General features: G+C 45.8%; 1 protein-coding gene across 1 annotated transcript; it reads right to left on the bottom strand.

Moving 5' to 3' along the window:
• Window positions 1–4,768: 4,768 nt before the first annotated feature.
• On the bottom strand, window positions 4,769–5,713 carry LOC144266961 (olfactory receptor 5J3-like). Its single transcript, XM_077820555.1, has one exon. The coding sequence runs from the start codon at window positions 5,711–5,713 to the stop codon at window positions 4,769–4,771; it is 945 nt and encodes a 314-aa protein (XP_077676681.1).
• Window positions 5,714–16,273: the final 10,560 nt, after the last annotated feature.

Raw genomic sequence — 16,273 nt, 5'->3', positions numbered from 1 at the left:
CAGTAAGAGAAACCGCTGATCCGTGTTCAGGTGGGCCTTCGTAGTTGCTAGGGTTGGCTGAGCTAAGACCTCCAGTCCTTAAAATGCCAAACCACCCCAGTACAGGGCTATTTACAGGGACAGGCCATAATCAGCAATCTTGTCCTTTTCTACATCACCTCCCTCCCTTTCTGCTTTACCAGTACAGCTAGCACCAATACTATGGGTGTTCCTTTCTCCTATTCCATTCTTTGTGTGTTTCCATATTGTTCCCTCTGCATGGAACATCCTCACCACACAACTTCCCCAATGCACTACCCTTTCTTTACTAATAATAATTAATAATAAATGACTGTTCATCAAAAGAAAGAGAGAAAGAAAGAAATTCCCAGTCCTTACACATCCTGCTTTCTTTGTATGTGTCCATCTTCCTTTGATCATAAGGTCTTTGTATTAGGGAGTGTTTCTACCTCTTCTGTCTTGTAAAGCACACATTATTGACACTGAAAAGACAAATAATTGATATGTCACAAACAAAAAAATACCCTTTGTCATAAAGGTTGCTCTCCTCATTAAAGTAAGACATAAAAATTAGAAAATACACAAAGGATTAAAAGGTTTCAAAGTCAAGCACTCTCAAGTTAGGAAATACCAGAATGAGCATTGTCCAAGCAACATTAACTCTACAATAAATGAGGCAGGGATCCTTCAGACAACAGACTTCTTCAATACACAGCCCCAGAGCAGAAAACCCTGTGCACTGAATAAGGCAGGGGTCCTGTGGAAAAAAAATAATATGGGATCATGTAATTAAAGTCTGCATCATCATGCAAATGCCCTGGCACCCTTAATTCAGTCCTCTTGTGCAATGTTCATTTGGACATTTGCTAACCTGAGAATGCTAAACTTTGTAACCTTTTAATCCTTTAAAAAACCTTAACTTTGCATTTCCTAATTATTTTATAGTTTATTTTTATTGATGAAAGCAAACTTAAGTAACATTAAATGAAGGGTTTTTGGTTTCTTAATTTCCTTCGTTTTTTTAATAGAAAGAAAATCTATTATATATGTGCTGTTTAAACAATGAAGCTCTTACTCATGTGTTGTCTGCTATTATCTCGTGAGCTCCAGGCTTGACCCCGCTCTCTCTGTCACCAGTGAGAACGAAGTGTCTCTCCACTGAAGTCCACGGAGTTGCACTGGCAAGAACAAGGTCATAATCTGCTCTCAATCTCCATATGATTCCTTCAAGTCTCTCCATAAAACCCACCTCTCTTGCAAAGGCTGCAGAAAACTGCCAATTGATAATGACAGGCAGGGTGTGAGCTGTTCCTACTGCATTTGCTACTGCTGATTGACTTACTGCAACTATGAACCATGCTCACAGAGACATGGTGGGTGAGGTAATATGCTGTATTGGACCAAGTTCTGTAGGTGAGAGAGACAAATGTCTGAGATACACAGAGCCCTTCCTCAGGCCTGTGAAAGGTACTCTGAGCGTCACCATTAAATGCCAGGTGGAACAGATTCCTTGGTGTAAATAGCTAGCACATATTGTAATGGACTATTCAAGTACCATTCCCAGACCTGAAGAAGAGCTCTGTTTGGCTTGAAAACTTGTATCTCTGGTTCCAAAGGAAGATAGTAAACCACCCACCTTTTCTCTCTAATATCCTGGGGCCAAAATAGCCAGAACTACACTGCATATAGCCCTGCTCTAAGACAGTCTGTATTAAAACATCCTGTCGTTGTTACTCCCCGTTCCTTCCCGCTAGCTCATGGACTCATAGATTTCATGGCCAGAAGGAACCACTGGGATCATCCGGTCTGACCTCTTGTATAACACAGGCCAGAGAACTTCCCCCGCTCTCCAACGTCTGCGTGCGAGTCAAGTGCCAGATTAAGTCCACACTTTTTTGCTCCAAAGTAACTCAAAAGTGGTTGAAGTTTAAAACAAAATGGTGTCAGGTGTTTCTTGTGCTCGGTTGCAAATGACAAGGCAAGATGCAAGGCCAGGCGATATTCGGGCTCATTGTGCTGATTTGCATATTTTCCACCTTGTAAACTTAAACTCACAGAACAGAACTTGCTGGAACACAAAGCTGCACTGGGCTGACCAAACATGCAGACTGTGAAGACATCCTGCGTTGACTTTATCAAGTACATTAGTGTGATGCATCCTTATGTACACAGGAGCCTTTAAGGATTGTGACATCACACAGTGCCTATGTAACGAAAATATGCTGTCCAAACAATGTGAGTTGTGTCTTTGTTCTTAGCACAAGTATTGCTATCAAAAAGAAAAGGAGGACTTGTGGCACCTTAGAGACTAACAAATTTATTTGAGGATAAGCTTTCGTGAGCTCCAGCTCTCTTCATTGGATCACTTATGCGCAAATAAATTTGTTAGTCTCTAAAGTGCCACAAGTACTCCTTTTCTTTTTGCGAATACAGAATAACATGGCTGCTACTCTGAAACTGTCCATTGCTATTAAAGAAACTAATATGGGTAAAGATGAGTGCTGATTAACCATGTGCAGTAAAAATATCCCAAACATTGCTGCCCTGGCAGCTTCTAAAACACAGAACACTGTGAGCACCACTAGAGAGTCTACAGACTGTTTAAAGGAATATCACCTTACTCCGGGACACTACAGTCAGAGGATTACATGATGGATTACCTATCCTTTATCATCAAACTGTTTTTATTATTATTATTATTTATTTATTTATTTATTTTTACTCAGCCAGCAATGTGCGTGGGGCTTCAAAAAAAATCAGATCCCTGCCTCAGAGAGCTTACAATCTCAACATCACACAAGATTCAGTACAGCAGAGCAACAAAGAGGAAGAAGAGAACACAAGGTTTACTTGTAGTGTTTTCAAAACGAACTGGTGATGTGGGTTGTCACCATGACAGACGCCCAAGTTGAGATGCTTTGAAAAGGCTGTTGAGAGTGGGTGAAAATCAGGTTCCTTTGAGGTGTCTCAAAGCAGGAGGCCAGAAATTGACTCATGGAAAATCACGACTCGCTTCTGAAATGTCGGTGTGCTAGAGGATACTCATGCAGCTACTTTAGCCTCTCGTGCAAATCCGTTTTAGGCCCCTCTCTGTGTTGGAGCTTCTCACAGCCTTTAATGGATTTATTCTCACAGCACCTCCACCAGGTAGGAAAATCATAGAAACAAACGACTGGATGGAACTTCGAGAGCTCATCAAGTCCTCTACCCTGAACTCATGGCAGGGCCAAGCACCATCTAGACCATCCCTGACAGGTGTTTTACTAATCTGGTCTTAAAAATCTCCAATGATGGAGATTCCACAACCTCCCTAGACACTTTATTCCAGAGCCTAACCACCCTGCTAATTAGGTAGTTTTTCCTAATGTCCAACTTAAACCTCCCTTGCTGCAATTTAAGCCCAATGCTTCTTGTCCTATCATCAGAGGTTAAGGAGAACAATTTTTCTCCCTCCTCCTTGTGACTGCCTGTTAGGTACTTGAAAAATGTAATCATGTCCCCTGTCAGTCTTTTCTTTTCCTGATTAAACAAACCCAATTCTTTCAATCTTCCCTCATAGGTCATGTTTTCTAGCCCTTTACTCAATTTTCCTGCTCTTCTCTGGATTTTTTTCCAATTTGTCCACATCTTTCCTGAAAAGTGGCTCCCAGAACTGGACGCAATACTCCAGCTGAAGCTTAATCAGCGCGAAGTACAGCGGAATAATTACTTCTTGTGTCTTGCTTACCTCCATATTACAAGTGACAAAGAGAGGCAAAGGGAGACTAAACCCAGGATTTTTAAAGGTATTTAGGCACCTAAATCCCATTTATGTCAGTGGGAGTTAGGAACTGAAAACCCTTTAAAAAATCTGACCCTAAGTGATTTGCTCACGGTCACAAAGGAAGTCTACAGTGGAAGAGGAATTTCAACTCAGACCCCTCAAGTCTTAAGCTAGTGTGATAACCTCTGGACCATCCTTCCTTTCTCATGTGTGTGTATAACAACGTGTTTCTGTCTACCTGTCCCCGTACATAGCCATCTATCTGTCTATCTATCCCCATATAAAAACATCTGTCTGTCCAGTGTCTACCTGTCTGTCCTCGAACATAACCATCTGTCCGACTATCTACCTATAAAAACATCTCTCCATGTACACCTCACTTTATTTAATTGTAGAGTGATTTTACATGCTGGCTGTGGGAACTGAGATAATAGCAGTGGCAACAAAAAAAAAACAAAAAGAAGAGGAGTACTGGTGGCACCTTAGAGACTAACCAATTTATTTGAGCATGAGCTTTCGTGAGCTACAGCTCACTTCATCGGATGCATTCGATGAAGTGAGCTGTAGCTCGTGAAAGCTTATGCTCAAATAAATTGGTTAGTCTCTAAGGTGCCACCAGTACTCCTCTTCTTTTTGCGAATACAGACTAACATGGCTGCTACTCTGAAACATAACAAAAAAAGAGTTACAGTCCGAGTATCTCCTCTTCATATCATCTGCTGAATTAACCAATACAGTTCAAAAGGCAGTGGGACAAACAGGGGGAGGTGCCTATATTGCAGAAATTACATATCAATTCATAAAGGAGAAGCTGTCACACTGTTACTGGATACTGTTTTTCAAGGGAAATGAGACAGATAATGAAGAAAGCTGCCAAGTTCCATTTCCTTCTTCTTTTCTCCTGTAAATCCCATGATGACAGAAATTTCTGGACATTGACTTAATGAGTGAGAACTAGCTCATATTTGCACTCCAGTACTGATCAGTAAAAACCAGTCCCCACATTTACATACAGTGAGAAATAATTTTCTGGTATATTGTCCTCCTCAGGGCGTCCTTCACCTCCTTGTTCCTCAGGCTGTAGATCAGGGGGTTCAGCATGGGGATCACAAGGGTATAGAACACAGCCACCATTTTCTCCCAGTCCACTGAGCTGCCAGATGAGGGTCTTAAATATGTAAAGATCAGGGTCCCATATAAGATGGAAACGGCAGTCAGGTGGGAGGCGCAGGTGGAGAAGGCTTTGTGCCTTCCTGCAGTGGAGCGGATCCTCAGGATGGCAAAGATGATGTAAATGTAGGAGATGAGGATGATGAGAATGGTGCCTATCGTTTCTATGGCTGCAAAGGTGAAATGCACTAGCTTATTGATGCGAAAGTCAGAGCAGGAGATTTCTTGGAGTGGGCGAATATCGCAGAAGAAATGATCGAGGACGTTGGAGTGGCCGAAGGACAGACTGAATACAGTACATGTATGCACAGTGGCATTGACACAGGCGCACAGGTAAGAGCCAGCTACCAGCTGGAAGCAGACTGTCTTGGACATGATGACATTATAAAGCAATGGCTTGCAGATGGCCATGAAGCGATCATAGGCCATCACAGCCAGGAGGCAAAGCTCATTGTTTGCACAGAAGGAGAAAAGGAAAAACTGAACCACACACCCAGGGAAAGAAATGTCTTTACTCTTCACCAGGGAACTGACCATCGCCTTGGGGGCAATCACAGAGGAGTAGACTACATCTAAGAGTGACAAATGGCTGAGGAAAAAGTACATGGAGCTGTGGAGTTGGGAGTCAACCCTAATCAGCAGAATCATCCCAACGTTCCCCACCAGGGTGCAGAAATAAACGGCGAAGAAGAACACAAAGACGATGTTTTGCAGCTTTGAATTGTCTGTTATTCCTCGAAAAATGAAGCCAGTCACTGTGGTGCAGTTCCCAGGAGCCATTTCTCCTGTCACTGTTGTCTGTGCCAAAGAAGAGGCAGGGGAGGGGATAGTAGCAATGGGTACCACAAAAATAAATCTGATGTACAGTGGAGACTCGTGTTATCTGTTAAGAGATGCCTAAATGGACATTTAATTTAGTCATAGATTCCAAAGCCCAAAGGAACCATTTTGATGATCTAGTCCAGTGGGTTTTTTTTTCATTTGCAGACCAATCAAAAATTCTGAATTGAGATATAAATCTAAGACATAATCTGTGGACCCCTAGGAATCCACGGGCCACAGGTCAAAGACCAGTGTTCTATGGTAACAACAACCTTTTGAGAACCACTTAGATATAGTCTGTGGATCCCAAGGTGTTCGCAGACAACTAGTTGAAAACCCCCATCTCATCTGATTTCTTGTATAACACAGGTCAAATTTTTTTTTCAATATTTTTCATTGTCAACTAGACCATATCTTTTAAATAAATCATCCAATCTTGATTTAAAAATTGTCCATGAAGTATCCACCATGACCCTTGGTAAATCATTTCAAGGGTTAATTAACCTCACTGTTAGTAGAGGCCTACTATGTAGAGCTGGTCAAAATTCCCACCTACCCCCTTGGAAATTTTTGAGCTTTCAGGATCAAAACCCCATATCTGAAGTGTTTTGGCACCGGTATATTTTGGCTGAAATCTGAAGTATTTTGGTTTTGAAAAGGAGCAACTGGGAGATGTAGTCGAACCAGAAAGACTGGCCTATAAAGGAAAATAGAAGCATGAGGATCTTAAGCTTTTAATTTCAGCTCCTATTTTTTTTCAGATTTGCCCAGCTATGGGTATGAACAAGGTCACCAGTAACAAAGTTCTTGCATTTGTCCATGAGACAAAAAAACACCAAAGATAGGAATCAAAGTTTCCATATGGAAATGGAATCATAACGTCACACTCGTCTTGAAGACCTATTTCCTACTGATGTGTCTATTTTGGTACTAGATTTACAGAATTCTTTACCTTATCAATGTGAAAAATTAAAATGTGCACACACACACACTTTTCAATTGTCCTGTATGGACAAATCACATTTCCTCATAAGAGGAAACCAAAAGAAAACATCAAAGAGAAAAAAAAATAGATTAAACAGACCTCTGAAAAATAATATGTGTTTTCCACAAAATGTAATTTTAATGTATTGTTATATCCTTTATCATTTCCAGGTTTCAGAACTGATCTGAAAACATCATCAACTCTTACCTTGTTATAACAAAGCAATGTCCAGAACACATTCATATGCTGTCTTCCTTCTTAACTATGATGAAATGTGGGACAGAAAATAAAGTAGTTAACGAATCATTTTAAGGTAGAAAGAGCCAAAGTTGCTAGTAAAAAAAAATCTAATTTCTGAGTGAATGACACTAATACTGTGGATATTTGGAGAAACTGAACTGAAAGACAATGGCAAAGCAGAAGAATAACTTAAATAAAAAGAGGTTTGCATTTTGGAATTTCAAAAGTTTGCTTGCTCAGAAGCGATTGACAATTGCCAATATATTTTCCAAGTCAGTGTTTTTGAAATGCCAACCGCAAACAATGCAAAGTTTGCAATTGCAAATATAACTTTCTTATCATAAAAATAAAAGTCCAGACATCACCACAGCCACCTGATCTATGGCAAGGATGTGCATGGAGTGGTAGATTTAAGCCTCATATTAGCACTCTAGCGCCTTTCCAGAATTAAAAAAAAGTTAGGAGCCCTGCTATTTAGAACAAGTCAATTAAAACCACAAACTTGGAATAAACAGTGATAAAATTCAGGAAACAGCATTCTTGTTGAAATGAATAAGTTATATTCACAATGCTCCACTGTATATTAACTGAGGAGATATGAATGAACAGCAAAGTTAAGCATTGGGAGCTGAATTAAAACTATGGGTGAGACACTCATGCCTGCTCTATCTTATTGCACAGCCTAAAACTGGAGTTCTGTAGTGGGGAATCAGAGGCAGCAAGGGAGTTTGGAAAAGCTTCCACCTCAAGAGGAAATGACCCTGTTGATTACTAAGTAAAACATCTCTCTTGCTCTCCCCCATGGTCACATGCAGTATCTTGTCATCTTGTAAAACCTACAGCTACAAATCTCTATAATTTCTCTTGAGTGAGTGAAGACAATAGAAGGACCAGCCTGTCCTTCTCAGAAGTAATTTCTTTAGCAGAGACATAAGGCAGCTTCATAGAGAATACCCACTGATCTCCACCTAGAGGGGCACAATGAGACACTTTGGTAGTAGGAAGTGCAGATCAAACAGCATTAAGAAAGGTGTTTCCGTTAGAAGCTAGGTGGGTCCAGATGTGCCTGTTTCTTCTTCCACTTCATGCTAAGAAGAAACTCTGAACTATACAAGAGATATTTCATCTCATTATCAGTGTGTATCCACCTGGAGCCCATGAGCCCTTCCATGGGGGCAGAGAATGGTGCATTGGGGAAGCCAGTGCTGCCCATTCCACACTGTACCATCTTTATTCACAATCTTCTCTCTCTTGGGCTGTCAACTGGGAATATTTCACCAGCACTAAACCCACTCTGGGAAATCTTAAATAAAAATGTTTGATATTCAAATAAATGAAACACATTTTTAGAAAAAAAAAACCCCTCCCTTAAACAAGATTCTTTGAAACCAAGGGGTAATTTTAAACATACTATATTAATTTGCATTTGCACAGTGTATGGAGTCATTTAACTCATTAAAGCACAATGGGCCAGATACTTGGTTGGTATAAATCACCATAGCTCTGCTGATGCTGATGTATCCGTGACAACTGACACCAGATGATGATCTATCCTGATATTCCCAAACACTGATGCAGCATTCAGAATAGTTTAGGCAGTTGGTCCCATTTGACTGCAAGTTATTTTGTGAGAGAAAATGAAGACAACATTTTGAGGTCAAAAACATCAGCATTTTCAGTCCAGAAAAACAATCTTTTCTCTTGGTCAACTGAATGGATTTTGGAGCTTTCCCCGAGTATTAGAATGGAAAGAAAAATAGACCACTCACCTTAGTCTTTGCCCCATAATGTTAAAAATTGTTGCAAGAGAGAGCTCTCTCTTTCTTGAACTCAAATGGACTGTGTAACGGGTAATTGGAGGCAGGGTTTATTTGTTCTGCTGACACGAGGGGACAGAATTCCTCAGAGCTCTGAATCTCAGGTCAGGCACAAGTGAGGGTGGGGAGTGTCATTAAAATACCAGTTATGTCTCCTGGCAGCAGGAGGTAGTTAGACACCAATATATGGTCTTCAAATGTTCTTCATGTTCCTGGACATGCTGATGCTTCTCTTTATCTTTCCCTCTGTTTTATGCAGTCCATAAATCTGAAAATCCACCCTAGCAAGAAGCATGTCCAATCACAAATACACTTAGAGGAGCACTGCAAGGTTTTAATCAATATCTGCCAGCAATATCTATCATTATAGCTGTGAATACAGTTTCTTTCAGAGCAATGGGACTAAACATCTGTATGTCACACAGCCAAAGGCATGGAGCATTCTGCTATTCAGCACTGAGAGAGAAGGAAACATTTGAAGCAGCAGCATCAGAGGGCCCAGAACTCCAGTAAAAAGTCAGGAAATGCACCTGCACACACCCATCTGATTCAGATCTAGATTGGGGGCTGTCAAGGGCCCTCAGCAAAGAGCCTGTCATGACACATGACATCGAGCTGAGCCCTGGTAGGATCCTTATCAGGCAGGATAACTAGGGTGATGCTGCAGCTGGGAACAGTGAAGATTCTGCCAGTGTCCCTGAAGGCCAGGATGTGACCTCAGATTGTATCAGGAGGACCAGTTTGGAGAAGATATCAGTGAAAACCCTAAAGAGGGGGATGCACTTGACCAGACACTGGAAGTCCAGGCTGGTTACTGCAACTCTCCATCCCCTCTTTCCACCCCGTTGTTTTCTGGATCAATGGTACTTTCAACACTGAGGACTTTGTAAGTTATGGCCAAATCATTTTCTGTCCTGGATAATATGCTCTGCAATCACAGAATCATAGAATACCAGGGTTAGAAGGGACCTCAGGAGGTCATCTAGTCCAACCCCCTGCTCAAAGCAGGACCAATCCCCAGTTTTTGCCCCAAATCCCAAATGGCCCCCTCAAGGATTGAACTCACAACCCTGGGTTTAGCAGGCATTGAAACCATTGAGCTCTTCCTCCCCCCTCCAAAGTTTTGTGTGTATCTGTGGTGTAGTGCATGACATTGGCACAGCCTCCTCTACTTTCCCCTCTGCTGGGCACAATCCAAAGTGGACACAGAGCACTGGGGAGAAAGGTTTCTGAAAAGCCAGCTTGGCTATTTAGCCAAGCGTTTGAAGTATGGGCTGTAAGGCTTGTGCTGAAGCCCAAGGTCTTTAGCAAGTTCACAAATAGAAATCAGTGCCCCGCTGTCCATTTCACCATAGGCAGGCAGCTGGGGGCAGAGGGGTACAAACACCGCTTGGATCAATGCTTTCCATCCTAGCTCAGGCTTTGGTTGGTTTCCTTCATTTCCCCCCACTCCTGGTAGCTTATTCTGGGAAATTTCCCAGGCAACAGGCATTCTCAATGGCCTTTCAGGAGAACTGGGAGAGCAAACCTGCTAGGGCCTCCATAACAGCCAGGTCCCTACCAAATTCATGGCTCACTTTGACTAATTAAAAACCCTCTGGCCTTGAAACTGACCAATGTCTCCATTTCAGATGTTTCCATCTGACATTTCATGGTATTGTCACTGTGAGGGTCCCGACCAAAATGGGGGAATAGGGGAGTTCAGAGGTTGTTGTAGGGGGGTCACAGCATTGTTGTAGGGGGGTCACTTCTGTGCTGCTGTCAGACCTGGGCTCTGAGGGAAGCAGCCACCAGCCTTTCTGAAGCTAGAGGAGGTTCCCAGATATGGAGGTGGGTCCCTGTTGGTGGGAGCACCTCAGGAGGGGGCTCCTACCTACTACTGCCCTGGCAGATTAATGCAAGGGCCTTGGCCAATTTGGGGGCATCCAGAAAAATGGACACCTGAGCCCCAGAAGGAACAGCAAGGGAAGCCCTGAGCCCCAGCTGCAGATGCCAGGCAGAAGCCCTGAGACCAGGCACCGAGAGCATCAGCAGGAATGGAGCCGGGGGGCATGAAAGTCCTGAGCTCAGTGCCCCAGACCTGGCTGCAGCCACGGGGGTCAGAAGCCCTAAGCCCAGGCACCCAGAGACATGGCTGGAGCAGAAGCTGCCAAGGCCAAAGCCCTGAGCCCAACGCCAGGCTGCTGCAGTGTCCTTGCTTCTGCATGCCTCTGGAGGTCCATCTGATATCCCCACAGAGAGTCCTGTCCCCAGCCTGGCAGACAAACAGCTAGGAGGCCCCTCTTGGGTTCTCCTGGCTGTGGGGATCCCAGCAGGACAGAGAGATCGGATTTCACGGGGCAGGGCTAATTCACTCTAGGCAAGAAAGGCCCAACAAGAACCAACGGCTGTCAGCTAAAGCCAGAGAAATTCAAATGAGAGGTAAGGCACACATTTTTGACAGTGAGGGAGACTAGCCACTGGAACAAATTACCCAGGGGAGAGGTGGATTCTCTGTTTCGTGGTGTCCTCATCTCACAAGTGGGTGTCATTCTGTAAGGTGCCTTTTAGTGAATTACAAGCAATTGGGCTTAATGTGGTGCTAAGTGTGTGAAATTTCATAGCCGATGAAACAGAGCCCAGAAGTTGTTGAAATACTCAGTCAGATTTTGGCAGCAACAGTCTCTTCTGCAGATGCAGAAAGAATATTTTCTTCATTTCAGTTGATGCAGCTACTTCATTCTAATTTAAGAAACTGATTGGGAGTTGAAAAAGGATGAAGGTTTCTTTTCCTCTTGTAATGTATGAATACATGCTAATCAGAAGGAGATGTGAGCTACTGCTTCTAAAATCTGGAAGGACGTTTATGACCAGGAATAATCAGTTCAATGCACTAATAAGAGATACTTCTTGACCTCAGTTTGTTCAAAATGAAAAAAAAAATGTTTCAATCAACTTTTCTGTTTTTATGTATCCTGCAAAACCAACAAGTCAACATGTTTTTATGGGTTACCTATTCATAGAATCATAGAAGACTGGGGCTGGAACAGACCTCAGGAGGTCATCTAGTCCACCTCCCTGCTCAAAGCAGGACCAACCCTAACTTAATCATCCCAGCCAGGGCTTTGTCAAGAAGAGCTTTAAAAATTTCTAAGGATGGAGATTCCACCACCTCCCTAGGTAACCCATTCCAGTACTTCTCTACCCTCCTAGTGATTTTTTTTCCCTAATATCCAACCAAAGCCTTCCACACTGCAACCTGAGATCATTGCTCCTTGTACTGTCATCTGCCACCACTAAGAATTTCATAAGAATCAATCTTTCATTAGAAAAATAACTCAAAAATACAAATAAAAACATTTGAATTAAATCATTCCACCCTGATCTTTAGTGTCTGGGGGTGTGGGCCTCTGAGGCCAGACTAAGACCCTCATTGGCTAGAAACACCGAGGGAGCCAGTAACAAATTCCAGTCCTGTTAGCATCCAAGCCTCCATAATCCAAGGGACACCTGAAGGCTGTGGGAGACAGAGGGGCACTGAGAATTTCTAACTCATGATTGCAACCACAGAGATGTGTTATTAGCTTTGGATGGGGGACAAGTAGCAAATCCATCGGTATTCTTGCCCCAAACAACAATCACTCTTTGTCCTTTTGAGCACAAGGCCTTAACACACCTGACATGCTCAAATCTCTTGTCTGCTAGGACTTAGAGAATTTTCTCCATCTCCATGATAGAGAGGGAAAGAGAAAAGAAGTGACCTCTCTTTGGTCACACACCAAGCTCATGCTAGAGCTAGAAAGAGAAGCATAAGAAAAGAGTTGTGTCAAAAATGTTTTGCATTTAAAACTAACTGATTTTTTACACAAAGGAAATTTGAAGGGTGGTTAGTGAACTGAAATGATACGTTCTGGTCTCCACGTGTTTCTAGATTTATGAACCAGTAGGTCCATCCCCTCACACCTAGCTTTTTATCCATGGATTGAGGGAGAAAAACAAGTTTGCCTGGTTTTTTGAACTCCCAATGGCTTTCTTGAATTTCAATGAACTTGTCAATTGAACTGAACTATTCGAATAAACTGAAATGAAGAAAATATTTTCTGCACCTTTCAAGGAAGCTACTGCTGTCCAAAGTGGGTTAGCATTTCAGCTAACTTTGCTTCCAGGGAACTAGCTATCACGCCAGTGGTGTGAATGTCTTAAAAAGTTGGCAGTGAACATGTTACATTTTCTCTTCCTTTTACATTATTCAAGAGATTGTCATAAATTTCACCCTTAACAAAGGTTGTTAATCATAAATTTAATTTTAAATAGATGAATTTTTTTTTGTCAAGCTGGGACATACAAATCTCTAAGGATGAAGATTCTACCTCCTCCACCAGTCAGACTCAGGGCCAGGGAGTCTGGGAATAGAGGAAAATCACCAATGAAAACCAGGAGTCCAGACTCCCAACCCCCTGCCTCAGTCACTACAGCAGGTCACACTCAGAGCCAGGGAGACTGGGAATCGCATCCTGCTGGCACTTCCCAGCTCTGGGAGGGAGTGTTCCTCTAGTGGTTAGTGTGGGAGCCTGGACAAAGGACTCCTGGGCTCCCTCCCCGGCTCTATCCCTGACTCCCAGTGTGACTCTGAGGCAGTGGCTTCTCCTGCCCAGGCCTCTGTTTCCATCAGTGGGGCTGGGGACACTCCCGTACAGCCCTTGGGTCATCACGCTTCAGGAATGTGCATGAGGTATGAGGAGACCTGGAGATGGGAGGTGTGCTGCTGGCCGTAGGTCATTGTTTTGAACCCCGGCTGCTAGCCTGGGTGTATACATCCCCTGACAATAAAACATCATCTTGTTTTCACAGCCACTTTGATCTCCTGGCTTCTACCCCCTGCTCTGCTGGCAGGGCATTGGGCAGCACCCTTTCCAGCCCACCTGGGTGTAGGAGATTGAGGAGGAGGGCAAGAGACTAAGCATCGGTGAGCATCTGCCACCCAGCTCCATCCCATCTAGAGCAAGTGAGTGGAGTTCTCCAGAGCCATCCCCAGTGTGGTGGGAATGGGCCAGCAAGAGGGCTCCCAGCCCATCCCTTGCAGGAGACTGTTCCCCACGTCGAGAGTCTTCGGGGAGGGCAGAACCTGCCAGGTGCTGAACACCCACAACCGCAATCAGTGAAATCAGTGGGAACTGAGGGCGACTCCTCCCTCCCAGCATTGGCACCTTGTGAACTTTCACTGGGGACTGTCCGGGTGCTGCTCTTTCCCTGGTCTGGGAGGGAGCGGGGCCTTCTGGGGTGGAGGGAGCTGCTTGTCCAAACTAACAGAGAGCCCCACTGCTCTGAAAGGACGAGACTCCCCTGGTGTCACAGGGCCCCAGGGGTGAGGGGGAATGTTGGGAGCAGCCTGTGCTGTGAGCTGCTGCCAGTGGGTGTGGACGGCAGCCCCCATGCCCTGGGGTGGGGTGTGTGGTGAGGAGAAATTGTCTCAGCGGAGGGGAGGTGGACGGAGGAACAGGCAGGCACATTAATGAGAGGCTGCCTTGAACCCAAACTCATGGCTGCTCCCCACTCATTCCCAGGATGCAGCGGCTGAGGTGGATGCTGAGGACGAAGGCCGGGCTGGTGGCTCCGGAGCCGGTAGGGAGCAGCATCCGGCTTTCCCAGGAGGAGAGCGGCCCCTCTGTCCCCGCGGACGAGGAAGAGGCCAGTGGCCAGATGAGGAGGAGGAGCTCCCTGGCTTTCTGGAGGAGGAGGAAGACACCAGCTCCCATAGCAGGCCCTGAGGCACCTTCAGAGCCCAAATGGAGGTGGCCCAGGGTGATGCTATGTGGGAGGGACCCAGGGGTCTGTTTGTGGGTGAGGGGAGACCAGGGGACAGGGGGAGGACAGGGCCTTTGGAGACTAGTACCACCCTGTGCCCTTTGGCTCGCCAAGGCACCAGGACTGAGCCACGGGAGCCCCACTGACACCAGTGGGAGTGGCCCAGCCACGCCCTGCGGCAGGGGATGCTGGGCAGAGTCGGGGGAACTCCAGCCTGCCCCATGATGTTGGAGGGGCCTGACTGCCATGGGGCCCTGTGGCTGCTGGGGCTCAGGGCGTCTTTGGGAGGGGCAGGTTGGGGCGCTTTCTTGCAGAGGAGGGGGGAACTTGAAGCCTTCTCTCTCCACTGCATCCCCCCAGCAGCAGCAGGGATTATACTTTCTCCTTCCCTCCCTGGTGCAGAGACCCCCAGTGCCCAGCTGGAGGAGGAGGAGGAGGAGGAGGAGGAGGAGGAGGATGTGTCCCCTGAACAAGCCACCATAAGGGTCATCCAGCAGCACCTCCAGGGCAGAGCTGAGGTACAAAAATGCCCCAGCTGCGCTGCCCCTGAGTCTGTCCTACCCCTTGTTCCATCCCCACCCATACAGGGGGGTCTTGTCCCAGAGAATCCATCACCCCCAATAGGAGGCACTTCTGGCACCCCAAAGTGGGGGTGTTCGTCCCACACAGGCCAAGGTGTCCACTCCCCGCAGACACTGTCCCAGTTACAACCCCATCTGTGCAGGGCAACACTGGTTTCAGGAAGTGGGGCAGCTTTCCCTGTCCAACCCCATGGAGGTCCTGAGCCCTGGAGCTGGTGTAGGCGGGGTGGGGAGGTCCCTACCTGACCGTCTCTCTCTCTCTCTCTCCCCACCCCACCCCAGCTGGCCACACTTTCCCAGAGCCATCAGCGCAGTGCAATGTTGGGACCCTTCCGCCATCCGGAGTAGCAGTGGCTGGGAAGGGGCGGGGGCAGAGGGAAGGAGCTGGGACTGTCAGCCAGAGCTCTGCACGGTTCCATTGAGCACTAACAGTGAGCACCGGGCCTGGCTGGGGACTGAGAGACTGAAACCCCTGTGTGATCTGGGACACAGGCCTCTGAGGAAAGTCACTGGCTCCTTTCTAGGGAGACCCTGAGATACAGGAGGAGCCTCAGGGAATCAGCTCTTCTGTCCTAGGGACACGGCAGTTCCTGGAGGGATTGTCCTCATGGCCCCTCCATCCATCCTACCAAGGCCTCTGAAGCTGGGGTCTTGGGGTCCGGGGCATGTGCCTTGATCCTTATGGGCTGTTCATGGATCAGGGGTTCAGAGCAAATAGACCAGCCCCAAGGCTGAGCTTTGTCCCAGCCTGGAGAGACAATGACAGCTTGTGCCCAGCAAGACACAGGCAGTGTCATGAACCCCCTTTTCAAGCTCTGTGACCAGGGGTCAGCTATTCCCCCCTGAGCAAGGTCTCCGCCCCATGGGGATGGGGAGAGGCTTGTTTGTAGAGCATGTATGCCTGACCGCTAACCCTCCTCCTCCTCCCGCAGCATGTCCATTTCTGGCTCCACTCCAGAAACACCCAGCAGAGAGCTAGGACCATACAGAGCAGCGCTGCCCTGCTCTGATTCGCCACCTCCCTCCCCGGATTTGCTGCAGTTGAGCATTCACAGCCAGAAGAGAGACGATGGGAAACTCGCTTAGTTGGCTTGCCACAGCAACAGCAGCC

Source organism: Eretmochelys imbricata, chromosome 6 (genome assembly GCF_965152235.1).
Source record: "Eretmochelys imbricata isolate rEreImb1 chromosome 6, rEreImb1.hap1, whole genome shotgun sequence".
Lineage (NCBI taxonomy): Eukaryota > Metazoa > Chordata > Testudines > Cheloniidae > Eretmochelys > Eretmochelys imbricata.
Note: the sequence above shows the minus strand (reverse complement) of the source record. Positions and strands in the feature narration are given on the sequence as shown.